Source organism: Lates calcarifer, linkage group LG11, assembly GCF_001640805.2.
Source record: "Lates calcarifer isolate ASB-BC8 linkage group LG11, TLL_Latcal_v3, whole genome shotgun sequence".
Taxonomy (NCBI): domain Eukaryota; kingdom Metazoa; phylum Chordata; class Actinopteri; family Centropomidae; genus Lates; species Lates calcarifer.
This window is the reverse complement of record NC_066843.1, coordinates 13,892,549-13,916,966: the sequence shown is the minus strand read 5'-3', so window position 1 is coordinate 13,916,966 and position 24,418 is coordinate 13,892,549. Positions and strand designations below refer to the sequence as shown.

Below are 24,418 nucleotides of genomic sequence, written 5' to 3'. Positions count from 1 at the left end.
TGATCTGAGAGGCAGAAAACATAAGTGCAGCTCAGACTGCCAGATTAAATGTTTTAGATTAACTGCCATACCCTGGACTTTGAAGGTGTTGCGCAGTGTTTTCTGATATATATCAATATTTCTGACACATCCGTTTGTTCTCTCCCTCATGTTATGACAGCAGGGGCTGATTACAGCTACTGAACTCAAATCTTATTGGAATGACCAAACACACGCTGATGCAGTTTCCTTTTCTGTTGAACAGGTGTTCATTACACCTGTTTTTCTCCCATCACATGCACATTTACTATTGTTTTCTAGATTCAGAGTCCGCTGTTTCCAGAGTCCGTGTTTTCTCTCAAAAAAAAAAGGGGCATTTTATCTTAATGTTCTCTTAAGTGTCACCATGCCCTTCACAGAAAATCTTTATTGAGAGTTTCTTTTTTAAACTATGTATATGAGATGCAAAGGTGGCACAAAATGTAAATATAAAGCCACATGAATAAATTAAAAAAACAGACACAAAGAAGCAACCAGAGGGGTGTGAAAGCTAGAGGCCAGGGAATGACATAACAAGCAAATGTGACCATGAGAGAAGGCAAGGGGCGCCTTACCGAAGTAATCATCACGCACTGGAGGCAAAAGAAGAAAAAGGGAAAGGAGGATGGGAGAGGAAGAAAAGAGGGAAAGGCACAGATCAGAGGAGATGACGAGGAAGAGGAGAGGGACAGGAAGGGAAGAGAGGAGAGAGAGGACGCTGATAAGCATTTGTAAATCTGGGTTTGAGGAATAGCAGCGAGGCTACAGGACGAAAACTAGAGGTCAAGGAGGGAGCATATTTCTGTTGCACTATATATGATTTATTCGAATATCAGATTTATTTTAAAGTCCCAGTGAAACTGAATTTTTAAGAGCATATTGCCTTTACGTGGTGATGTATTTCCTATTTGAACAGGCAGCTGCGAGGGACACTGCACTGAGGGTCATTCTAAACCAATGGAAGAAGAGGAGGGCTTTTTTTTAGTGAGAGAGGAAGGATTTTCAAAAATCTTTCGTAATTGAATGAGCTGAAAATTTAAGATATGCAGACTGATACAGCATGTGGTAATAACTTCAGAGTACAATAATTTCACTGTGACTTTAAAGGAAAGAAAAGAGTCTTTTGCTGCATGTGTATGGATTTGGGGCATCTTTATACACTAATAATTAAAACTATAGTGATGAGTTGTTTACACTGATTGATGCCTTCTCTTAGATGCAGGGTTTGGAGAAGAGTCGAGAGAGTAAATGAAATAGATACCAACCAATGCATGTTCAGATACACACCTGAGAACTCGCCTATGGGTGTCACCAGCAGAAGCACATAAAAGGGAAAAAAAAAGAAATGGGTGAGAGGTTAACAGATGGACAAGAAGACGGGTCAAACCTCCCTCTCTATACCTGCTACATAAAATTCAGGGATAGGTAAAACAAAACCCAAAGAAAGCCATTTCTGATTAAGGTAAAAAAAAAAAAAAAAAAAAAAACAGAATTCAACAAAATGTATGAATCCAAAATAGAGAGTGCCAAAGGACAGTTAAGATAAATAATACCTGTAAATAAGAAATTAACTGCACTGAATATGATAAATATGGTCTTAAATTCAACTTTTACAAATAAATAGGCTTAAACTCAAAATATTTGAAATAGGCTTGCATCAAACGTGCCTCTGCCCCGTAAAAAAAAGATAAAAAACAAACAAACAAACAAATAAATAATAAAAGTAACACTGCATGAATGGGCAGCTGGGGTTGGGGGATTGTATATTTTTTCAGGATGACTGTGCAGTGACGCAGGGATGAGCTGCTGGCATGGAGTGTATTCCAGCCTCGGCCATGCAAGGTAAAAAGTCAGAGTCAGTGCAGTGGCACATTCACACAGACTCACGTGGAGCTCCTGCCCTGCAGTAACCCAAAGCAAAAACAAATACTGCTTTGTGCAATGTGCACATGCATCCGCCCTTATTTCCCTTTGTTTGGGTCTATGCTTATTCGAATATTACTGAGTTATATTACATATTAGCAAATTAGCATACAGCACAAATCTCACTTTCAGCAGTTCAAGGTTCAACCTCAGGAGGAGGTGAAGGAGGCAGCTCTTTGATTTCATTTCCTATGAAGTGTAATACTTACCGCTGCATACATAAGAAGGACGTCACTAAGCTGTAACCAGCAAAGTGAGTCCATGGCACAACTTGTTTCTACTTTACTGCCAAGATTTATGGCTATGAACCTATGAAACTGGCAAAAGGTACTGCAGTCATAGTCCAGTTCATACCTAGCAGCTCGGCACCTGCATCTACGTCTCCAATTATGTCTGACTTGGCGTCTTTGATCTCGTGGTAGAGAGAGTCTGTGTTGATGCCGAAGGCCTCGTTCACTATGCCCTGGGAGGGGCTGAAATACACATAAATGATAATGTCAATAAACAGTAAGAATGGAGTCTATTTTCATTTTATTTAATCAAAACAGAAGACTTCTTTGTGGCAGCACCTCATGTATTTATCCATTAAAGCCTGGCAACCATGGAAAAGCACAACCTGGCTGTGGTGATTTTTATATTTCTCCTTTAGTTAAGAATCTTCTGTGGTCAGAGAAACAGATACTGGTCCTAGTTTTGATCAGTTAAGAGGAACATATTGCATGTTTGACTCCTGATCGACCACAAATCTGCACTTACAACTGCACACAACAAAAGTTAACTTTGATATGGATAAAAGCAGACATGATGGATTACTTAAGTTAATGAGGAACATCATACATTCCAAAATCTAAAACATTGTTGTGCCTTGAAAAATGGCCGACAGATAAATGAAATGTAAAAATGTGCTTACATCTGCAAAAACACTGGTATGGTCCTTTAAACCTCTTTCACTAACTAATAAATACATGATGTTAAGTTTGAAGGTTTGAAAGTTTCTAAAATCCTTGAGCTGATATGATATGTGCCGTGGATGTGTTGTACCTGTTTCCTCCTCCGTACACCCGGGGGTCTACACACATGTCCAGCTCAGGAGTAGAATCAATGATCTCCTGAAACTCAGACCACTCGTCACTGCTTCCCATACCTGGAGAAATATGACAAATGAGACAAATCGGGGTTACATTTCAGCCGCTGTTTAGAAGACTATAAACATGTGGCGACCTCTTTCCTCTTACCGATGCTGACGTTCCTGGTTTCCTGGGAAACCTGCACCTCCATATTCCGGCTGAGCCGCTTGGCGCTTTTCCTGTGGTTCCCAGGTCGCATCACTTCAAACTCGTGTGGGTGGAAGCCCTCGTTGATAGGGGTGACGGTGGCGGAGGGGACAGAGGAGGTGGGCGTGTTGGACTTGCTCCCTGTGCTGCTGGGTGTGGCCGCCACGGAATCAGACTCTGATCCATCCTCCTTGGAGTACAGCGGTGGTATGAGGCGATGACATGGGGGCAAGAGACAAACAATATTATATGAGCATTATATGGTGATGGCAGGATCAGGCACTAAGCCTATAATAGTTGCACAGCTCATTTTATTTCTAGCAACTGATTTCACAAGCGGTAAGAGTTTACCACATAAGAGTCAATTGTGACTTAACTTTCTTGTTAGCAGCTCCATGTTTTGTGGTAGTTTCTTTTAGTTTTTCTGGTTTTGACGCATTTGCATACTACATAGTATCACTTTAATGTTTGGCTATTTTGTTTTATAAAGATTTGCTCAGTTATGAAGTCAAATTTTGATCTGTTGGGTGTGATATCAAAAACTGTTTCACTGTTTGGTGACTTCTTGATGCATGAAACCCACGAACACAGATACATTTTTACTTTCTGAATTGTCGGTGGATGACATCTTAATTTTTTCATTTAGCCAGAACACATGGCTCCGATTCCAGGATTAATTCTCAACAAAAAACAATGTTGATTTTTATGCATCTTAAAGTCATCGCAGTTAGAATATTTTGACTATAAATTGCATTCAACTCATCTATCTAAATCCTAAAATATGCATTTTAACTGGCACTTATGCTCTTAGGAAAGCTAAATACCAAGAGGAGCCACAACAAGAAAGTAACAAAGTCCTCTTTTTTTCCTTACTGTGGCTTTTTCTCTCACATATAAAGCACAATATGCCAGCAAACTGCACGAGTAGCATAATTTTAAAAAATGAGGAGCACTAGGAAACAGGAAACTAGGGAACTTAAATGTAACGCACAAGTGTCAACTAAAGCACGAGGACACATGGCAGAAGCTCCACAATCACAGTAAAATAATCACAGTTAAAAGGAAAGCTCCATGAAAAAAATAGATAGGTTCCCCTGCTTGCTTGAGTCAACACATATACCTAACAAATCTGACTTTAAAAGGGTAGATTTCCTACTGATTTGAATAAAATAGTTTCCGCTAAAGTGACACAAGCAGGCGTGGGTGGTCCATGTGGGTGTGGCTAGCAGGGACGGGCAGCGGTAAGGCTGGCCCCTCCCCCTTCCACTCCCCAGGCTGCGGTAGTGGTCGCGGAGGAGGACATGGCCGCTGTCTGTCCCACCTGATAGGCCGAGCTGAAGGTGGACTGGCCGAGCTCGCTGACCTGCCAGATGTCTTTCCCGGGCATCATCCTAGCCCCCCCGAGACCCCCACGTACCATGCCCTCGCCACTGGGGTACAGGCTCAACGACGGCGGGCGCTCCGCTTTGCTGCTGGCAGAGGAGACACAGAAAGGTGGAGGATAATGTGAGACTGACTGTTATTCCTTCATTGTATTTACTCACTTACTCCTCTCCAGGGAATGCATTAGGCATGCATTAGGTGCAAGGCACAAAACAACCTGGATAATCTGACAGTCACTCTCTGGGTTAAAACAAATTGACAACCACTTATACTCTCATTCAGCTCTATTGTATTCCAAAAGGAAAAGGTCAACATTTTGGGAAACAGGCTTATTCACTTTCTTATCGAGAGTTAGATGAGAAAATTAATGCCTCTCTTGTAGCTTGATGGTAAATATGAAGCTGGGTCCTGTAGCTATTTAGCTTAGCTTAGCATAAAACAGCTAACCTGGCTCTGACCAGCACCTCTAAAGCTCTTTAATTAACATGTTATAGCTCATTTGTTTACTTAGTGTAAAAAAAGTGTAAAAACAACATTACAGTTTTACGAGTGGTTACATGCGCGACTATTTCTTCACTGGGAGTGATTAACTATCTATATATTTAGCACACAGACATGAGACAGGTATTGATCTTCTCATCTAACTCTTGGCAAGAAAGATAATAAGTGTACTTTAAGAGTACTTTAAAAAAAAAAAAGTAATATGCAAATATACTAGACAAGACAAGCACCAAGATTTTGGTGGCTGGATGGAAAAATAGCTAATTTACAACCTCTACAATGAGAGGCAAGAGGTGCTCTGAAGGCATGCAGTCCAGTCCACCAGGCCAAACGCATTCGCCTCATGAGCTTTATTTATTGATGCAAGTCATTCAAACAGACTGAGCAATGCAGGAAACTCCAGGTAGTTTGTAGAGAATTTAACACAGACATACATTGTATAGAATTTCACAACTATAGAGTCAAGTTTAAGTTTTGAGTTATTCCTATCAGTTCCTTGTATAGCTGATTAACTACATGCAGTTTTTAGCTGTATGATGTCTCTGTATCGTCATCTACTACATATCAGCTACTGGAAACATGAAACATGCTCATACTATTTGTGTGTTTCTATTTCTTATTTGCTTAAAATGAATTCATATCCATATATTTGCTTCTTCTTTGTATAATATCAATGTTTTCCTTCGACACAGACAGACAAGCAGGACAGGCAGACAGACACACAGACGAACCGAGTAGCAGACACAAGCATGAGGGAGAGAGAGGAGAGGGTAGACGGAGAAAAGCGGAAAATATGGATTGCGTTGCGTAACATGATCTCTGAACCATTCCTTATTTCATAAATTGTTACTAGAATGCAACATTACCGATGTACTCGTGATAATAAAGAGCTGTACCGAGCATCAATAACTAATACAGCAAACGTGTAAAGGAATACTTCTTTATTCAAGCTGTTGAGGTACGGCATAAGTACGACAAAGGGGCATGGCAGGTCTTTGTCTTATTTTAAGTTCAAGCAGGCCAGGTTTATGACGAAAAGGTAGTGGGGCAGTTGTGGGACCATGTTGGATTTACCTTTTCCTCCATGTGTGGCGTTGACTGTGCAAACAGCAGCACAGAGAGCAAGCCAGCGAGACAGACAGACAGACAGACACTGATTAGAGAAAGACAGGAACATGCAGTGACACATGAAACCACACAAACACACACACACACACCTGTACCTTTACAAGTTGACAGAAGTTTGAAAGAATTTTTTACAGCTCCGCAAAAGATCATACTTGGTCGTCTTCTCATGAAAACAACCTCAGTGATAAAGGTTTCGGAGCAGGAGTTCATCCTCATTCAAATGTAACCCCTGCCTCAACCCCTCTTCTAGGATTAGGATACTTTTCATTAGACACTGTATCTGAACTGAGATTTAGGATACTATGTTTATAGTGAACATGTTGCAAGAGGGGACTAATCTGCTGTTCAGCCACAGAAGCTGCACCAGATGTCCCGCTCCTCGTCTTGCCTCGTGCTCATAAATATTCAGGATGCATGCACTGGCCAATCACTGAGCACCGCAAGCTGACAAATAAACCCCAAACTTTCTTTTTATAATTGTTTCCCGCATGGCTCATAATGACTGCTGGGATTTTTTTTTTTTTTTTTTTTTGCATTTTCTCTCCTCTCTGTCAGCGGGATGTTCATCATGGCTCCTGACAAACAAACGCCAGCATCAATACAATGAGCGTGATGACACATGAAAAGCCTAACACGTTCAGAACAAAACACAAAAACAGCGGCAACAAGACGCCAGGTGAAAGTTACAATTCAAATACACGCACAAACTTTAAAACGCCCACAGCAACACACATACACACACACACACACACACACAGAGCCACTCACGTTCGTCCACAGCCGGGGCCTTCTGATTGGCTGTTGCTCCCCGCCTGCTGCATTTTGGACCGCTCTATGTGCTCGACGTACGTTTGAATCATCTGTGATCCACGACAGCAACAGTGAGAAAAGACATGAGAAAAGAGGAGACAGAGGAAAGTGACAGTGCATGAGAGGGCATATGAGAGGTCACAGATTAGGGAGTAAAGGAGTCACATGTAAAAGGATTACAGTGATTTAACCACAAAATCCATAATCTACTACATATTGGATAACTCAGAAATATTTTGTGAACCAAAAGGACAATCAGATTGTGATATCATAGAGCACGAAGGACCATAATGGGACTTTTGCATATCAATGTTTATTTAGTACCAGTCACATAAGACTTATTTTAACGCTGACCGTTTTTAATTCTTGTTTTCCATGTTCAAATTACGTTTTTTCTACTATGCAGGCAGCCATCAGCTTCCTTCATTTTCATTATGGTTTGAAAACAATAGTCGTGCTTGTATTAGGCAATCCACCGCATGGACAGTTGTGTCTGCTTTTAGTTTTGTTACATTGGAAAGCAAAAAAAGAAGAATACATAATAAACTTTTAACATTTTGGCACAGGTTCAAAGACATGTTTGGCTAAAGTATTGCTAAAAACAGAAGAACTTGAAAAACACAAGCATTTTGCTGCCATAACATCTGAGAATAATAATCCTGACAGTATTCAAACAACTATTAATTTGACTAAAAACAGGTATATTTGGCTATATTGAGGAGTATCCAGAGCTGTTGGGCTGAATGTTTTCTCTCACCTCAGTGTGGCGCTGGTGCAGAGCGTTGTATTCTTTCTTCATGTCTGATTCTCGCTCCTCCAACCGGGTGACTGAGAGACAGACCGAGAACATTTTAACAGCAAAACACTAAAAGTCAGAAGTTCAAATAGGTCTGACTCTAATCCTTTCCAGTCAACCAGTTTACACCATTATTTAAATAAAATAAATATGAAGGCTTGAGTATACAAATATAATTTCATGACAAGAGAGAGAGAGAAAGTGGGGGATGACAATACAAAGGCAGGTATTTTAACTAATGCTCAGTCGCATGTTTGCTTGACAGTATTTTAAAGTATTTGGGGTCAACAAAAGCAAATCAGTTTTTCAGTGCAAATGTACTGACAATCTAAAAATACAGCATCCTCCAACTGTGTGTCTACTTCCCTCTCCATCTTCCCCACAGACTCAATTTCCATGTTTCGGGGCCAGACCCTGAGCACTCAAACCTTGTTTCAACAGCCAGATGTCCTGTGTGTGCAGTATATTATCTGAGGTCTGTCCACTCACTCTGGTCAGAATAGTTCTTTGTCTTGAGCTCCAGCTGTTTCCCTTGCAGCTCCAGGAACTCCACCTGTATCTGCAGGTCCTTCTTCTCCGCCTCCAGTGCATCTTCAAATTCAATGAATTTCTAATGGAAGACACACAAGCAAAAATGAGACCTTCACACAGAGAGACAGATTATGTAATATCTTCACCACTGTATGCTGATTGGATTTTTGAAATGAATGTCGAAAGGAACACCCACTGATGACCATGCTTGTGGTCACCATATTGAACTGTATTGTAATTATTATTATTAAATGTGAGTGCTGGTTTCTCATGACATGGCAGCTGTGGTGTCACCTCTGATGTCTGGATGAGAATAATGTAATTTTTAAATCTTTCTCACTCTCAGTGAATATTTTAACTGTAACAAAGCAGCCAACACAGAGCAGCCTACTTCCTTTTCACGTTGCCTGTGTGTGTGTGTGTTTGTTTTTTTTTGTAAAGCTGTTCACAATGACGTCCTTTTTTCATTGCAGCAAGTCTACAGAGTCTTAATACTGTAATCCTCTGACTGCAGCAAGACCCTGGAACCAGGAATATGTAGCAGATATGCACCACACAAGAGGCTAAATGCTACAATATGATGACGTCTACAACTTATGTAAACATCGAACTGAGAAACTTGTGTAGAACAATGACCCCCAGGGAAATCTCCGCCTCTGAGGGGAAGCAGTGGCTGAAATATCTCAGAAATGTGACTCTCCTTGCCCACTGATTTAACAAAACACCTCAATTAATCACAGAAAATGTGACTCAACAAAGAGTGGATTTTTATTTTATTATTTGCTGCTGAAGCACCTTTGCTTCCAGTGCAACACCTGAAAACCAAGTTTATATATCAAACACAGAATCACTCTACACACAATCTTTTCTATCTCTTATAACATTAAATATTCTTTTCTGAGGAAAAGAAGTGCTAAAAATATTAACTATCCACCCAATGACAAGAAAGACAAAAGCAGAGATCTACTCTGCTCATAATGGATGTCTAAAAATAGGACCTAAAACCAAATCACCACCATTATTCTGTACAGTAACAGACCACAGTTTCACAAAATGATATCCTTCGTCCTAACCCCTACGACTGGGAACATCTGTCCTACAGTGACGCCTTTCAAACACACTCCTCTATCCACTGCCTCTACCTGCACCACACCTAAACTCTCCAATCTCAAGAGTATTAGCTGTTAAAATACAGCAGAGATGCAGTGTACAGGGTCAAAAACTTAGCTGTGCATTTTCAAAAAGGACATCTGATTGGTGTACACAACAATTACACCAGTAAACTGACACTGTGCACAGATTTATGAGCTGGAATATTGTTATTCTGTACAGTATGAATAATTCATGAAGTGGCCTTGTGATAACTGAGTGGAGCTAATGAGCTTTCCTCTCAAACCGTAGCTAAGTGTGTTTGACTGTAATGCTGTCACACTTGTAGCTGTTTACACTGTGTAATACCTGAAGACAGCGTGAACTGACAATAGCATGAAAATAATGACATGCAGTATAACATAGAGTCTGGATTTCTTTGTAATCAGTACAAAACCTCGAGGAAAGGTTGTCAGTTCAGATGTGTTTCGATTGTGTTTTTAGGGAAATTGCCTTGTCACCGTGCTGAATGTGCAGGACAAGAAGCCAATGACATCATCTGAAACATGATAAGTTTTTGTCCATTTTTGTATGAAGTGACTAAAGCAAACTACATCGAGAGAGAGAAGGTGATGATAGTCAGATAAAGCAGAGGCAGAGGTGATCGGTCTTTTTACTGTCGTCACACTTTAAGGAGTGTGAAACCAGCACCTTCCACCTGGTGGCTTCAGAATAAGACAGAAAACTGCAGCAGCAAAGATGCTATGAGATGGTTGAATTTGTTAACCTCACTTTGATAACTGTAATCCTGGATATTTTGTGACGTCTTCATGAGCGGAGAGGGAGCTGTTGGCTTTGTTTACCATTAGCTGGAGCCTAATAACGCTGTAATTGGAGCCACTTTTTGCTTGTTGCTCCCTGTGTCTTGCGAGAGGGCGTGTTATTGTTTTCCTCTAGCTCTGAGATTCTCTCTCTCTCTCTCTCTCTCTCCTCTCTCTCTCACCCTGCTCATTCTTCTTATTAGCCTTTGTCTCTGTCTGATCTGGCCTGGGCCTTCATACTGCAGCTTTATGAAAACCTCATCTCTATTTCTTTCTGTCTGCTTTTGCTTTTGTTGCTCTGGCCTTGCTCCTCATCAGGAGAAATCAGGTTACAGTGCCAGGCTCCCTCAGTGTACTATTGATTTCCTATGATTCCCCACCCCTCACACGTCGTCCCATCCCCCATTATACCCCCCTGATACTCAGACAAAACTGTCTCTCTGTTTATCACTTTATTCAAATTTGTCACCTCGTTTGAGCAAAGATGTAAATTGATTTCTCTTGCCAGCTGACAACACAGCCTCGCACTGAAAAAAATCCTGAAGGCCAAAGAAACTAAAAACATAATTAAATACAAAAACAAGAGTGAGTCAAAAAGATGAGTATATAATATAACAATATGAAGTGGTTGAAAAGCTACTTATATAAAGCTTAAGATTTAGTAGGTATGAGATCAGTATGAAGCCTAGATTTTGCTGGAAGGATCCAGACAAAGAAAGTGAAAGAATAAAACTCTGTGCTCCTTACAAAACTACTAGGCAAGGCATTTTACCGCCAACTGCTTCAGTGAAATGTTTGGCAGCCAGCAGCAGAAGACAGTGCTGATAGCTCCCCTGCGTCAGTGCGTCTGTAAACTCACCAAAACCTCCCCTGGATACAGAAAATAAAGCTAAACAAGCCTAATTGATATTGCAAGGTCACGCTAAACCCAAAACCTATTTCCTTAAGTGAGACACAGAAAAGCGCAGGGTGAATCCAACTCTTGAGTTCATGTAAAGGGGTATTTTGTCATTATGATTTCATTTTCTATTTTCTCTTAACCAGCAAGATATATTGTGATTACTTTCAGTTTCACTATTGGCACCACTGTTAATCAAAAACTCACCTGGACCTGTTGCCATCTGTCATTTAAAAGCTGGTTCAGCCCCCACTGTTACCTGTTGGCTCTAATGTATTAATTCTTGATGATTTTTATCCCCATTGTGAAATAAAAAGTAGCTTACATATGCTAACACTGACATATTAATGTGAACCAGCAAGTCCTCTCCCAATTAACAGCTTAAAGGGAAAACAAATTAGATAACTGACATAGGGAGAAAACACAGCGGGGAGAGCAGATGATGAAACAGGTTAAAAGCTGAGCTAAGCTGATACTAGCAGAGCTGCCGGTGATATGCTGAGGCCTCTTTGGATGGGAGGAGGATTAAAGTTGCTTTATGGTGCCTGCTGGATCCCACGGCTTCTGTGACCCAGGTCGGTCAGAGAAAGACAGAGAGAGGAGGAAAATTTTTTTTGCTGGAGGTGGAGTTTGCTGGTAATATAAGAGCTCCATATTAATGTCCGCCTTTGTTTGTGTTCCTGTTCTTACTGTGTTTTCAAGTGTAAACGCCCACTGAGAGTCGTGCTCGCACCATTCATCTGTTTTCAAAGCTCTGCTGACTGTCCCTTCATCACCTTATACTGTCTGTACTGCTATCATGGCCTTGCTGTGTTTGCATACTGTATGCTTATGGATTTGCATGAGACTGCAGCACAGATATAGGAAAAGACTGCTAAAAATGTAATGATACTTACATCTGTTCTGTGTATTTCTCACTGTTGTTAGTAGTAACATTGGTATTAGTAGTGGTAGAAGCACTGTTAGAGGTAGTAGTTGCAGTAACAACAACAGTGGTGGTATTAGTACCTGCCATCATAGTGACTGAGGTATGTCAAGTACTATAAAGTAAGTAAAAATGTGCCATGTTTTCATCCATCTGTATAAATATGTTGTGAGTTATAACTGAACACTTCATTACAAGTAGACTTTATATGTTCAATCTTTCAGTTCTGTTTACTTGTATAATCTAGCCCACATGCACCACAACGATTTCCTAAAGAAACCTCCTTTTATTATTCAAACACAGAGAGCGTGTCTGTGTGTTGACCTCTGTATCTCAGCTCAACTTGTCGTATCACTCTAATATCTCTGGAAATTAACTAAACTGATTAGATTCAAATGAAGCAGCCTACTGTTTCACACTTTGTAATGGCTCCACTGCTTTTCACAGACACCTGAGGTTACTTGCTGAGTATAAAAAAAGCTCATAGAATATTCTTAGGTGATGTTTATATCTTTGATATTACTACTTTAAATTTTTCATAAGGGCACTGTCATTTTACTGATGAAAGTTGGTGTATTTTACTTAAAGTACACAGAACCAGTACGTGTTAAACTAGCTGAATACTTTTTACACAGTTGTCATATGTATCTAAGTTTTATCATGGGGTTACAGATGTTCTTTAAAGAGCTTGACATGGTGGAGGACACTGTCAGCAGTATCAGCACTGCATGGAGACTAAAAATAAGCTCAACGATCTCATGTCACAGGCCTAAACATGAGTCACATGTCTGGTTGAAGCCTCAGTTGAGACAGGGTACCGTGACTACGGAGGATGTGATGATGCGGGTAGAGGCCCAGAGTCGGGAGGGGACGGGAGGGGGGTCACTCACCTCCTCCGCCTGCTTGCGCAGCGCTTTCTCCCGCTCGTACTGGGTGATGAGCTGCTCGTTGTCCTCCTTCAGCAGCTCCAGCTCCACTTCGTGCTCCTGGTTCTCGGTCAGCACCGCGTCCAGGTTCTCCAGGACGTTCACCACCAGCGGCATCAGCTCCTTCACCACCTCCTCGTCATAGCTGCGGATCAGCCGCTCGAACTCCCGGTAGATACTGTTGGCCAGGCCCGACACCCGCTCCGACATCACGGAACCGGAGCCGTAGTCGTCCTGGTAGACCACCTCGTCTATCTGCAGCTCCATCATCTTGGCAGCTGGAGCCGGCGTCTGTTTTCCAGATGAGGAGGTTGCGCTCAAACAGTTTTTCAGGCCTCTAAGGCGAGACTGTCACAGCGTTTGGATCCGCTCAGCGCAAAGAAAAAGGGGGGCATTCAATCACAGTCTTTCCTCAAATAAAGAAAACACTTATGCCATTTTGCAGCAGCGCGGATTTACAAGACGAAGAGTGGCCGTTGTGTGCGCGTAACCTTGAGCTCGGTATTGAAAATATTGTTTCTAATATTTTGATGTAAAGAAGGCCCCCCCTCCTTCTCCTCCACCGCCACCAGCCCGTTGTATCGCCTCCAGACGCGGCCCAGCTATTTCTCTTCCCCCGCAGAGAGCATCTGATCCGGGGTGCAGTGGATGAGGAGTGGGCCAGCCTGTGGATCGGCCCTCGCTGAGTCCATGCCGAGGAGTGAAATGCCTTCGTCGATGATATTGCACCTGCCTCTCAGCAGCCGCAGCCATGGACCCCAGCCATTGCTGGCAGGGCAAATAAATACATTAATAAATAGGTAAATAAATAATCTACCGCTCCCGATCTGCGCCGACGCCCGATCCGCCACTATAATATCGTTTCCTCCATGTTTCGTCCCCCTTCCAGCGGGCTGCCGATGCTGCTGGCCAGGCTCGGGCGTTGATGGTGATGTCTCCCTATGGGAGAGGCTCTCCCTGCTGTTCAGATGGAGGAGCCAGCTGACCGACTCTGGCTGACGTCACACCGTCTGCATTGAGCAAGCGAGCTCACTGCGTCAAGTCAGACAGACGACACCGGAAGTCCGCTCCAGGATTTCAAAATAAAGCTAGACAAATGAAAAAGAATTACAGTGATGCAAGATAATGTGAAATGCTCAGTTTGTCAGCAATGGCAAGTCACAAGTAACACATTTCTTTAATCTTGAAATAGCTCTTTAGGTACAACAGAACCATTTCACACATTAAAGGTCAGTTTTGCTAGATCATCAGTGTTGACTGGACTGAACAGTGACAAAGCCTACGATACAAACTGAGGGTGTGGAGTTTGAGGGATGTGAGCATTTGCTGTGCAGGACAGTGAAACAGAATAATGCTATTTGTTGAATTATGGGAAATGTAGGATACACAGTTTCTGAAGCATGACTCATACCAGTGACTAAAAATAACGTTATGTCTAAGCCTCTGCTGTTTCAGTTTTGGCCTTTCTTTTTGCTCCTTTGGCCTAAATGAAGTGCAGTGTTTGATTGATGGAGTTAACACGACTTAGTAAATAATTCAGATGTTTAGAATGATAATTCCATCTTCTAAGCTTTCTATCCTAAAACATCTAATCTTATGGAAATGTTAACACTGGTGCTTCAAAATTCATATTTTCCTAATACATATCAACCCACATCATGACTACTGCACCAATAAACAAATGAGAAACATGTTCCCAACAATGACAAACAAAACCAAATACCCTGTCATAATCAAAGAAATGTCTATTCTTTTTTGGATTATACATACTCTTTTAATTGCTTATTTATATTTCCTCCTACATTTTATCTCCCTAAATTGTGATATCAATGGCAAAGAAATAATGCGCACATGGTCTGAGTATCCTCAACGGCAGCTAGTTCCCTTTCTTTTGTACCATAGGTTAATGCAGTTTTATTTTGGAAAGTACAACAGGAAGTTGTCGTTTTTTCTTTAATAGCCCCTTGACCTGAGTCTGCAGCAATACTTAGTGCTAGAATTTAATAATAATGACGATGCACTCTCTAAAAACGAAATAAAATGCTTTTCAGTCCACATAAACAATATCAATTATACATAGACCTATGACCTTACTGGTAAATTATTTTCAAATTACAAGTACAGAAAATATGCTAAAATTCAGTGGTTCATTTTAACATACTTCCCTACAGAATAAAAGTATGTCAGTTTAAAATATGTTTGGTTAACTGGGAGCACATTCAGTGAGAGCAGCTCAAATCATCTACACAACAGCAATAAAAAGATATGGTAAATTTTAATTGTGTTTTTAAAAAGGACTTGTAGTCAGGTCTTTCCAGAAAAAGCTCAGTCTACTTTAATGTGTTCTGTAGATTTTTTTTCACTATGAACATCAACGCCTTGTCTGAAGGGGTCAGATAAGAAAACTAACTATGAGAACACACACAAAGGAAACTGAGTCAACAGGTCTGTTCCCGAGAATCATTATTTTGTTTGATTGTGCAGTGAATGTTGATGAAAACTGCATTTCACAGGACAGAATCAACCATCGTGACAGAACCATGACAAGCTATTTTCCTCATAAGATGGGGCTGTAATGCCAGTGTTATCAAACAGCACATTCCACATAACTTAATTAAAACAACTGATATCTTAGATTAATGGTTGCAGTTTAAAATATGTTCAGAAAAGGGACTTACCTCAACATCTTTTCCCATACTATGACCGTGAAGTCATGTGATCTAGATGTGGAGGAATTCAGCTTTCCATGGTCACATTTGTTCTGGTACTTGCAGCAAATGCTCTTTTTTCTGTAAAAGAGATGGACAGAGTTGCTTTAATGAGGATGTGCTTTTGAAGATGGTCTTATGTTACATTTATTCACCACTTTTAAAAATAACTTTAAAAAAAAATTCAATATCAACAGTTAGGGATTTATGCTGGATAAGACTAATGTCCTAACATAAGAGGGAAAAGTGGTTACTGCTACAAGACTGTACAAACAGGACAGAATACAATGTATGATAATCACTTCTAGACAATTCAATAAAAAAGGGAAGGAGCTGAAAGCAAGCATCTTTCACTTGAACTTTCTTTCAATCAGACAAGTGTAGCTTGGGCTATTGTTTGCCATGGAGAGGATTAACCATGGAGACAAAAACTGGTCAGTGAAGCATAAAAACTGCACAGAGTGTTCAGCTCCTATGTCAAAATGTGTCTCAACTGCCTCCATATTCAACAAATCTCTCCAACAAAACAGATCAGCAATATATCTTTTACTATTTTTTTCCCCTCGAGAAAAAATGTGATATACTGTGATGAAACCAGTGCCTCTTCAAAATGCCTATCTTGAGTACAAACTATGTAAACATCAGTCTCGTGTTCTATATTTTCAGACTTGGGCTAAACTGAACTCAAATCAGCTGGTAATGCTGAGGCTCTGGATTCACGTATGTACCCCTGACAAGGTCCAAACAATTAAACCTCACGTGGTTCTCCTCTGTAAGGGAGACAACAGCATTAATGTACAACACACTGTATATATCAGCAGGCCTGCAAGCCTTCTGTAGAAACCATTCAACTGAATAATTATAATTCAAGTCAGAAAAACCAGTGGAAAAACTGCCATTTAAATCAACCACACTGAACTATGCATTCCACTCAGAGTTGGTACTGTTTCATCAGCATGCAGCTTCAGTTGTCCTTCTTGTTTCATTCGATAGGTGGCAGTGAAATACTGACAATATTTACATTTCACACCATTCATCAGTTTTCTTCAGAGGCTTACAGCAGAAGGTGGGTGGTCCCTAGAAACCAACAAGCAAGACTGAGGTTTAGGCCACAGCTAGGTGCTAAACCAAAGTCGACAAAACAGACTGAACCTTACATAAACTTTGGCAGGTTTGAGTTATGAAGCATAAATAAATATCAGTTTTCTTTTAGTTTCTTTGGTCACTTTATATTTATCTCAGTTAAAAGTATCTTCTCTATACTGTTTAATTAGAATTTTTTTCTGTATTTGAGCCAACACAGTCTAATTTGTGAGCTATTTCTCTACTGATTGTATGTTTTTTTTAAACTAAGATACTTAGTTACGAACCAAATAACAATCAAGAGATTTTTCAGAGTTTCTGAGCAGATGTTGTCTCACTTATCTTGGGATTTCCCAGCATGTTGTATTTTCCTTCAGCCAATGAGTCACTGGATGCTCAAAATCAAGGTGGTGCAAAAGTAAACATCTTGAGCTAATAGTGTAATTTGGAGTTAGATCAACTCAAGACACCTCACAGAATAACTTCACTGACCTGCAGCGTGAAAGGAGCTGCACCTAGTCAGCCTGAATAACTGGAAACACAGGTGTGGGTTTAGTATTGATCACTTGTCTCAGGTCATTTTTGCCTAAACATGTGTCATAGTAAGTGGAATAACACAACCTGCTTGTCCACTTGCTCTTATATCAGACAGTAATCATGTTTGAGATGTTTACACTGTTGCCCACAGTCTTCTGCATGTGAAAGAGGCCTCAATGGTTCAATTTCTTTTTTTACATGAACCAATAGCCAATGAGCTCACAGACTGCACACAACCAGTCCTGCTTGCTGACTCTGGATTTCATTTTTATATGCATACAAGTATCATAGTGACCTAGTTCTGTGAGCTGCCAGGTATCAACAAACAAACAGGACTCTTGCCCATCTCAGTTTCTATGTATACTCACATGTACAAACATTTCCTCTGCTGTTTTAGACTGTTGCTTAAAGGACAAGATGACTGCAGATTCCAATGTGTAGTGGCAAAGCTAAAACTACATTTTCCTCCAAGGCCTAAAGTGGCCATTTTGTTTTAGAACAAGCAGCTTGCACAGAGTGCTGCCAAAGGGCAAATCCGAACAAAAGCGTCAGTGTCAGTGATTCAAGAATTAACTATAAATCTGGAGCAGACAAATCGTTAGTTTGTATGTCAGGTCTACACTGATCCAGACAAATATTGAGCAAGGTATGTGTGGTATTTCCATTTCTGAAAAGTAAACTCAAGTAAGTATTTCATTCCCTTTTATGTTTTAGTTATTATTAAATCTAAGATATTCTAAGAAGTGTTATTTAAATATTTTAGGAGAGTAAACAAAATAAAACACACTCTAAATGCAAAACAACAGTTTTATTGCAATACACAGGATTTCTTTCTTCTGCTGTGCCCATTGCCTGCCAGGCACATCAACACACTGAGGACAGGCTGGCACCAGAAAACCATGAATGTGCGTCATGAAGTGAGTGAAAAGGTGATTATCAATGAGCCCACCTGGACTCAGGTAGGCCACGCGCTTGTCCAGAGTTCACTTGTCTTCAGCCGTTTTAATTTAAAACATAAACAGAGGCCTACCCCAAGCAGAAAAACAAAAAGGCATGTTCTGAGATAAAGCAAGCAATGAGGACAAAGCAAGAAAGTACCTGCACAATACATTCGCATAAAATCAAAATGGAATTTCATTAAGGAAGCAGAAGCTTTTGGGAGTAAACAATTGCATTCGTCTTTGTTTCTAAGTTAATTTTTGGCAAGAGAGTTTGTGCTCTGACAACAGATCATTGATCTAGACATGTTGGAATTAGGAACAAGGTGAGAAAGAACGCTTAGGGTGATATAAGGCTTCTGATTATAAAGTCATTGGTTTAAGTTTAACACATGCATTATTTGGAATAACCGCCTGACATAAGGTTTTATGTCTTCATCCAGTAAGGATCTGGCAGCACATAAAAGGTGGCACCACTAGACTGAACTCCCTGAAACATTTCATATAGTAAAAGTGGTGAAAAGATCAGGTCACCCCCTCCTGTCTGAAAACATTAAGGCTTAAAACAAATCTGAGCAAATGTCTGCTCTGAACGTGCGCAAGGATTTTAGCCACATCAGATCATCTGAATCCACAGTCATTTACAGCTGCTTCCGATGTCTAAACCGTTCTTGAGATGCAATTTTTTTTCCAAAATGAAAAATAACTGTGCCTTAAACCACTCTACATTTACACATGTTCAAACACAGAAATGGTGAAAATGTATCAGCAATATTGAGATTGAACAGTCACAGGTAAAATGACTAAGTAATAGCTAGCCTGTTGATTGGCTGGTGGGTGATTGTATAACTGCAGGTTTAAGTTAAGAAGAATATGAAGGCTTGGACGAAGAGCAAGGAGCCAGAAACTGGACTGAAAGTGCAAGAAGTTGAGGACAACATATCTGACCAGGAATCTGGTGTGGAGAACAAAATTCCTGGTCTGTGTTTAGTTGTACATGTGAAATAACCGTGGGGAAAGGCGTGTTGGAATGAGAGAAGATTTAACAGGGGCGCAGACAAAAGAGTGTATGGACACAAACAGGAAGGAGTGATGTGTTTAGCTGATCAGTAGAATACCACACTAGATTTGCCTCCAGGTGGGTTGAGGACCCTGTTGTGGGAGCGAGGCCTGGGTCCCAGGTGAGGCTCGTGGTTCTTCAGTGAAGTGTCATCGGGAGGTGAGGAGGAGGAAGAGGCGGGTTCAGGCTCTGGAGGAGCAGACACAGCAGGAGGAGCAGGAGGAGCAGCAGCAGCAGGCTCTTCCTTGGCTGGCACAGGAGCTGGGGGAGCAGTTTCTTCCTTCACCTCAGGTTGGCTGACCTTGGCTTCGGGCGCTTGAGGAGAAAAAAAAAAAAGAAGAAGTGTTTTACAGAAATGCCACAGCAGAATAATTATATCCTAAAAATGAATAAGCCATTTATGATTTCATTCACTGTGACAAAAAGCAAAGGGTGCAGTGAGCAGCAGGTTTGCAATGGAAACAGCTTTGTCAGATTTGTGTTGCATCACCACAGATATAACTTAACTCCTTTAAGCAGAACCATAACTCTAGCTTTAGATCAGCACTTACACATTTTAAATATCTTATTTTTTATCTTTTAACAAAGACACATGTTGCTTTTTTAGATGCAAATTAGATTTGCTAGTATATAAAATCCACTAGGTCCAACAAAAAGAAAAACCAAAAGAAAATTACAAATTCCATTAACCATATGAGGTGGACTGGAATACTATGAAAAATAGCAAATCTGCATGGTCAGGCCCTTTAACAGAGGTACTTTAAATGTTAAAGACAACTCATTATATAACACAAATCTGTCAAACAGTTCAAATGGATATTGTAAAAATCTCACCTGGTGCTTCAGATCCAGGCCCCACACTTAGATTGTCCTGTATTAAAATAAATAGAGATGTGTCACTTGATCAGCAGGAAAAAAAAAAACATTTAATACAGGTTCTCCTGCTCTTGGTGCTTAAAGCTTAAGCAGTTGCACAAATTCTGTAAGACAAAAGGAATTTCTATGATCAAGGATCCCCTCTATCATCGTCATGGAGAGGAAATATTTGTCTCTCATTAAAACAGTCAAGCTACTACCCTTAGCCAAAAGAAATTTCATGATCCAACAAGACTTTCACCTGGTTAAACAGAGGAAAACTTAAACAGTAATACTGTTTGTTTATAGTCAATACATCCTGTATTATGAATGAACACAACATACACAATATGTGCTACGTGTAAAAGATCAAACCACTCATGGCTGGTAAGTGACAATTATCCATGCTATGAGTAGCAGCTCCAAAATCTTCCAATGATGAAGATTAGTTTCTATTTTATTATTTATAGCATAGATTACACAATTAGTTTTTGTAGTCAATAAGTAATGTTTATTTGCATTTTCTCCTTAAACACAGTGAACAATAACTGACAATAACTTAATGCCAACTAAAGTAATACGGCAGTTGACGGCAACAATTTAAGTCATACAAGCAGGCTTTGAAAAAAGTCTAGGTAACACCCCATTATCACTTTGAACTTCTGTAATAGGTAAATTATCATACTGTTGATATTGCTATGTTTACCTCATCTCCCAGCAGAAACATCTTTGAAAATGAACTCAAGCGCAGTAATGTGTAGCTGCAAAAACCTTCTCTAAAATCTTAAACCATATCTCCAGCCACAACAAAAACATACACATTAACATTGCTCTTCTTGTGGTTTGCAAGGCTGCAGACAAACAGCTGTATGGTTGTATATCAAGACTATCATCAATCTCAACACATTTACAGAAAAAATCTAAATTAAATGGTTGCTTGGAATTTATTTGCTTCCTTCCTGAAACTGTTGCAATGGACTCAGCAGTTTATGTTGCCATGGCTGCACAAACACCACTGAACCGTAAAGAAGATTGCTTGATACACACAGCAGCGACTGTGTCACATACCAGGTGACACAGTCGCTGCTGTGTTCAAGTCCTTTTGAATAAATATAGGATAAATCTGACAACCAGCAGAGGTGAGTAGATAATAAATGTTTTAATTTGGGGTGAACTAAGCCTTTAAAAACTCACTAGCTGATGAGGATATTAACAAGAGACTGAAAATGAATAAAATAAAAAAATAAAAATAAAATTTAAGTGGACTATAAAATCTGGATGCATGGCCCACCTTTGGCTTATTTGGGTGGCTTCTGCTTGGGCTTTGCACAGGTGCACTTTCCGGAGCCCCAAATATGTTGCTGGTTGGTCCACCTGGTGGTATGGGTCTTTGTGGTTGAGCAGGAGCTTCAGGTTCCCCAAATATTCCGCTACTCTTCCCACCTACATAAAATATCACCAAGATGTGTGTTAGGTTTTGCAGCAGTGACTCTGTCATAATGACTCACTCAACTCAATGCACATTTTGTTTTGGAGGTTAGTGACCTGTGCTGCCCATTTAAAGGTCCTGCAGAATCATGACACTGTGACACAATGTCACCTATGGTCACTTATGTGGGATTAAGAAATATTTTGACATCTGCATTGAGGTTCTTCCTGACCAGTCACCCTTCAGCAGCATACCATGTGCACAGGCAAATATTAGTATACCCATTCTACAATGGGAGCAATCCACTGACAATTTCAGCAATGCTAGTGCCACAGTGAAAAACTGTAGGATAAGGTAGTGAGGGTGACCCATCAGTCCCTGTCTGTGGAGGCTCAGACATACTTGACTGTAAGAGAAAATCTGGACATGGATTACATTGAGGCAGAGAGAGCAGTAAAAGTGTTTATAGTGGAATTATCACATTATAGTAACAGTTTTCACACCCTGGACATTGATAGATGGTTAGACTGGCCTGCCTCAGCACATCCATTAACCCTGACAGGCTGGTCTGACCTGGAGGATTGGTGCGTCTGGGGACATTCTGGGCCTCCTCTGGTGGTGCAAAAACTTTAGAGGCCATCTTATTTGGTCTTCTTGATGCTGCAGCATCGTCTTCATAGCCACCAAACAAGTTACTGGAGCCACCTCCAGGAGGCTGCAAAACCCTACAGAAGACAAAATAACTTTTATAGGATCCTGTCCATGTCTAATTAAGATCAATGATCATGCATGACCTGACAAAGACAACCTTCAAACAGAGAGACAGATTTTTACTGGTTTACTTGGAAATAACCTTTCTAAGTGATAACAGATTGTATATACTGTACTGTGTCATTTTATTTAGGTTACCAGTTATCGGAGGATCTGGTAATCCTTTCCAAATGTGAGAGTGGATCCTACTGTTTTCAGAAAGTCTCTGAGTCATGGAGGTCCATGTTTACTGCTTACTGTTAGAAACATGATGTAATAGTTTTTGTACCCTGGCACACAAAGGGGGCAAGTAGAAAACAGTGGGTAACCTGTTACAGTACAGCCGACAGCTTAAGCCAAGGCAGCCAAATAACAGGTTATTTGATTATATACCCGGGAATGGCGCCATACGTCTGAAAACTCTTCACGCTGTACTTTCTCGCGTAATTAACACTCACAACACGCGTGAACTCGACAATTTAGAGGAGCTGATCCAAGAACTGGCGCACTCTAGTCAGTAAGAGGGAACTGTATCACCTTTAACTAGAACAATGTAGCCACAACGCCGTTGTTAGCGAGTACAAAGACCAAGCAGTCTGAAGAGGCTTTCACACTTCCGCAGGCGCAGCAGACAACGCCTGGTGGGTTAGCTTGAAAGCTAATTCTTGACTCTTAAGTTCGCTAACGGAGGATAACTCAAACCAAGCTAGCTCAAGTTGACGGACCACACATATATTTTGCTAACCTACAACATCGTTGAAAACTATGTTAGAAAGCGTTAGCAGAAAAAGCGGCGGTGCAAAAAGCTACGAAGAGCTCCTGTCAAATAACGTTAACCTACATTGAGACACTAGCCTACGGAGCAGCTGACTACAGTCCAAATAAAGCATTGTTGGCCACATCTTTCACAAATAACCACGCTACACGACCATAACTGTTATATTCTTCACCTTGAACTTGGTTTTGAGCCACTATCCAACCCTTGAAACATGTTCGTCGAAGTCATAGTGGTTTTGTTTTGAGCCTTCAAGTTTCGGAAGACAACTTCGTCAGTTTGCCAACTGGACGACCAGCGAGTTCCTGCTGCCTGCGCGTGCCCGACCGGACTCCGTAGTGAAGAATTTCAGTCCACCCAACTGTGACACAGAGGAATATAACTGGTCGTCTGCCAAACTGCTGAATGACGCGGTGCGCTCGTTTCATTTCACCCGGCCTTCCCACAGCAAAAATGAACTACGTAATCCACTACACCGAAGTCTTTTTGGACAACGCTGTTCTTTTTTCAACAACAGCAGTGAAGCCATATTTTTTGTTACATCTAAATTGTACATCTGTTGAATACATGTATTTCTTTATGCACGTGTATATATAAAATACGGAAAACACCTCTCTGCTGGTCTGTCTCGGAGTATTTAAACAATCGCTCCCGTACACTAGTCTCAATATGATGCTTGTTTTTGTCGCCAGGGCGTTTGGCCGGGACAAAGGGAACGTGGGCTGAGTCAAGATAGCAACAAAAATAAAGCGCAGATGCTATTGGATGAATAGTCATTGTGACATATTTTGTGTGCCTTCTAGCTGGCGCGTTGTACCTATGGTTATAGCCAGTGTTTTGTGCCCTGTTAATATCAATTCCTGATTCTGCTTAGCGGGGGGGATTCGGCGTACGCCAGGATTAAATTCAAGTACATCCTCTGAATTCCGCCTATTGATTTGATCATCAAAATGTCAATCACTTAATAGGCGGAACTTATTTTCAGAGCGTCATAAACCTCCATAGCGCGGATCTAATCTCGTTGAAATAACGCTTGATTACTGAACAAAAATATTAGATGATAGAAAAGTCAAACTGGTTTAGATCTTTGAAAACATAATATTGGGAAACTTATGCGGCATGACAGGAAGAGAATGGCGATTGGTCCTTCGTAAGGGCACTTTCACTAGCAATTGGTGGAGCATTCTATCAATCAAATTTCAACCGTCGTCCTCGTGTAATTCTGACCAATCGGAAACTTTGTTTTCCAGTTGTAGTGGG

The 24,418-nt window shown here is 40.7% G+C and overlaps 2 protein-coding genes across 2 annotated transcripts in view; both read right to left on the bottom strand.

The window, feature by feature from the left end:
• mapk8ip3 (mitogen-activated protein kinase 8 interacting protein 3) overlaps positions 1 to 15,825 on the bottom strand; it is a 29,120-nt gene extending 13,295 nt beyond the window's left edge. Inside the window, exons 1-12 of the mRNA XM_018672762.2 lie at positions 15,702 to 15,825; positions 12,988 to 14,111; positions 8,323 to 8,443; positions 7,795 to 7,865; positions 6,996 to 7,087; positions 6,174 to 6,197; positions 4,537 to 4,687; positions 3,177 to 3,405; positions 2,983 to 3,085; positions 2,296 to 2,414; positions 1,306 to 1,317; positions 594 to 611 (exon numbers count right to left, since the gene is read on the bottom strand). Coding sequence (XP_018528278.1) covers positions 594 to 611; positions 1,306 to 1,317; positions 2,296 to 2,414; positions 2,983 to 3,085; positions 3,177 to 3,405; positions 4,537 to 4,687; positions 6,174 to 6,197; positions 6,996 to 7,087; positions 7,795 to 7,865; positions 8,323 to 8,443; positions 12,988 to 13,293 — 1,246 coding nt within the window. The 5' untranslated portion in view covers positions 13,294 to 14,111; positions 15,702 to 15,825. The remainder of the gene's footprint in view (positions 1 to 593; positions 612 to 1,305; positions 1,318 to 2,295; positions 2,415 to 2,982; positions 3,086 to 3,176; positions 3,406 to 4,536; positions 4,688 to 6,173; positions 6,198 to 6,995; positions 7,088 to 7,794; positions 7,866 to 8,322; positions 8,444 to 12,987; positions 14,112 to 15,701) is intronic.
• A 2,319-nt stretch (positions 15,826 to 18,144) lies between these two features.
• Positions 18,145 to 23,513, bottom strand: jpt2 (Jupiter microtubule associated homolog 2). Its single transcript, XM_018672761.2, has 5 exons — positions 23,334 to 23,513; positions 22,207 to 22,358; positions 21,496 to 21,647; positions 20,184 to 20,220; positions 18,145 to 19,664 (listed from the first exon to the last, which is right to left on the bottom strand). The coding sequence occupies exons 1-5, from the start codon at positions 23,387 to 23,389 to the stop codon at positions 19,396 to 19,398; spliced, it is 666 nt and encodes a 221-aa protein (XP_018528277.1). The 5' UTR covers positions 23,390 to 23,513; the 3' UTR covers positions 18,145 to 19,395.
• Between the last annotated feature and the right edge of the window lie 905 nt (positions 23,514 to 24,418).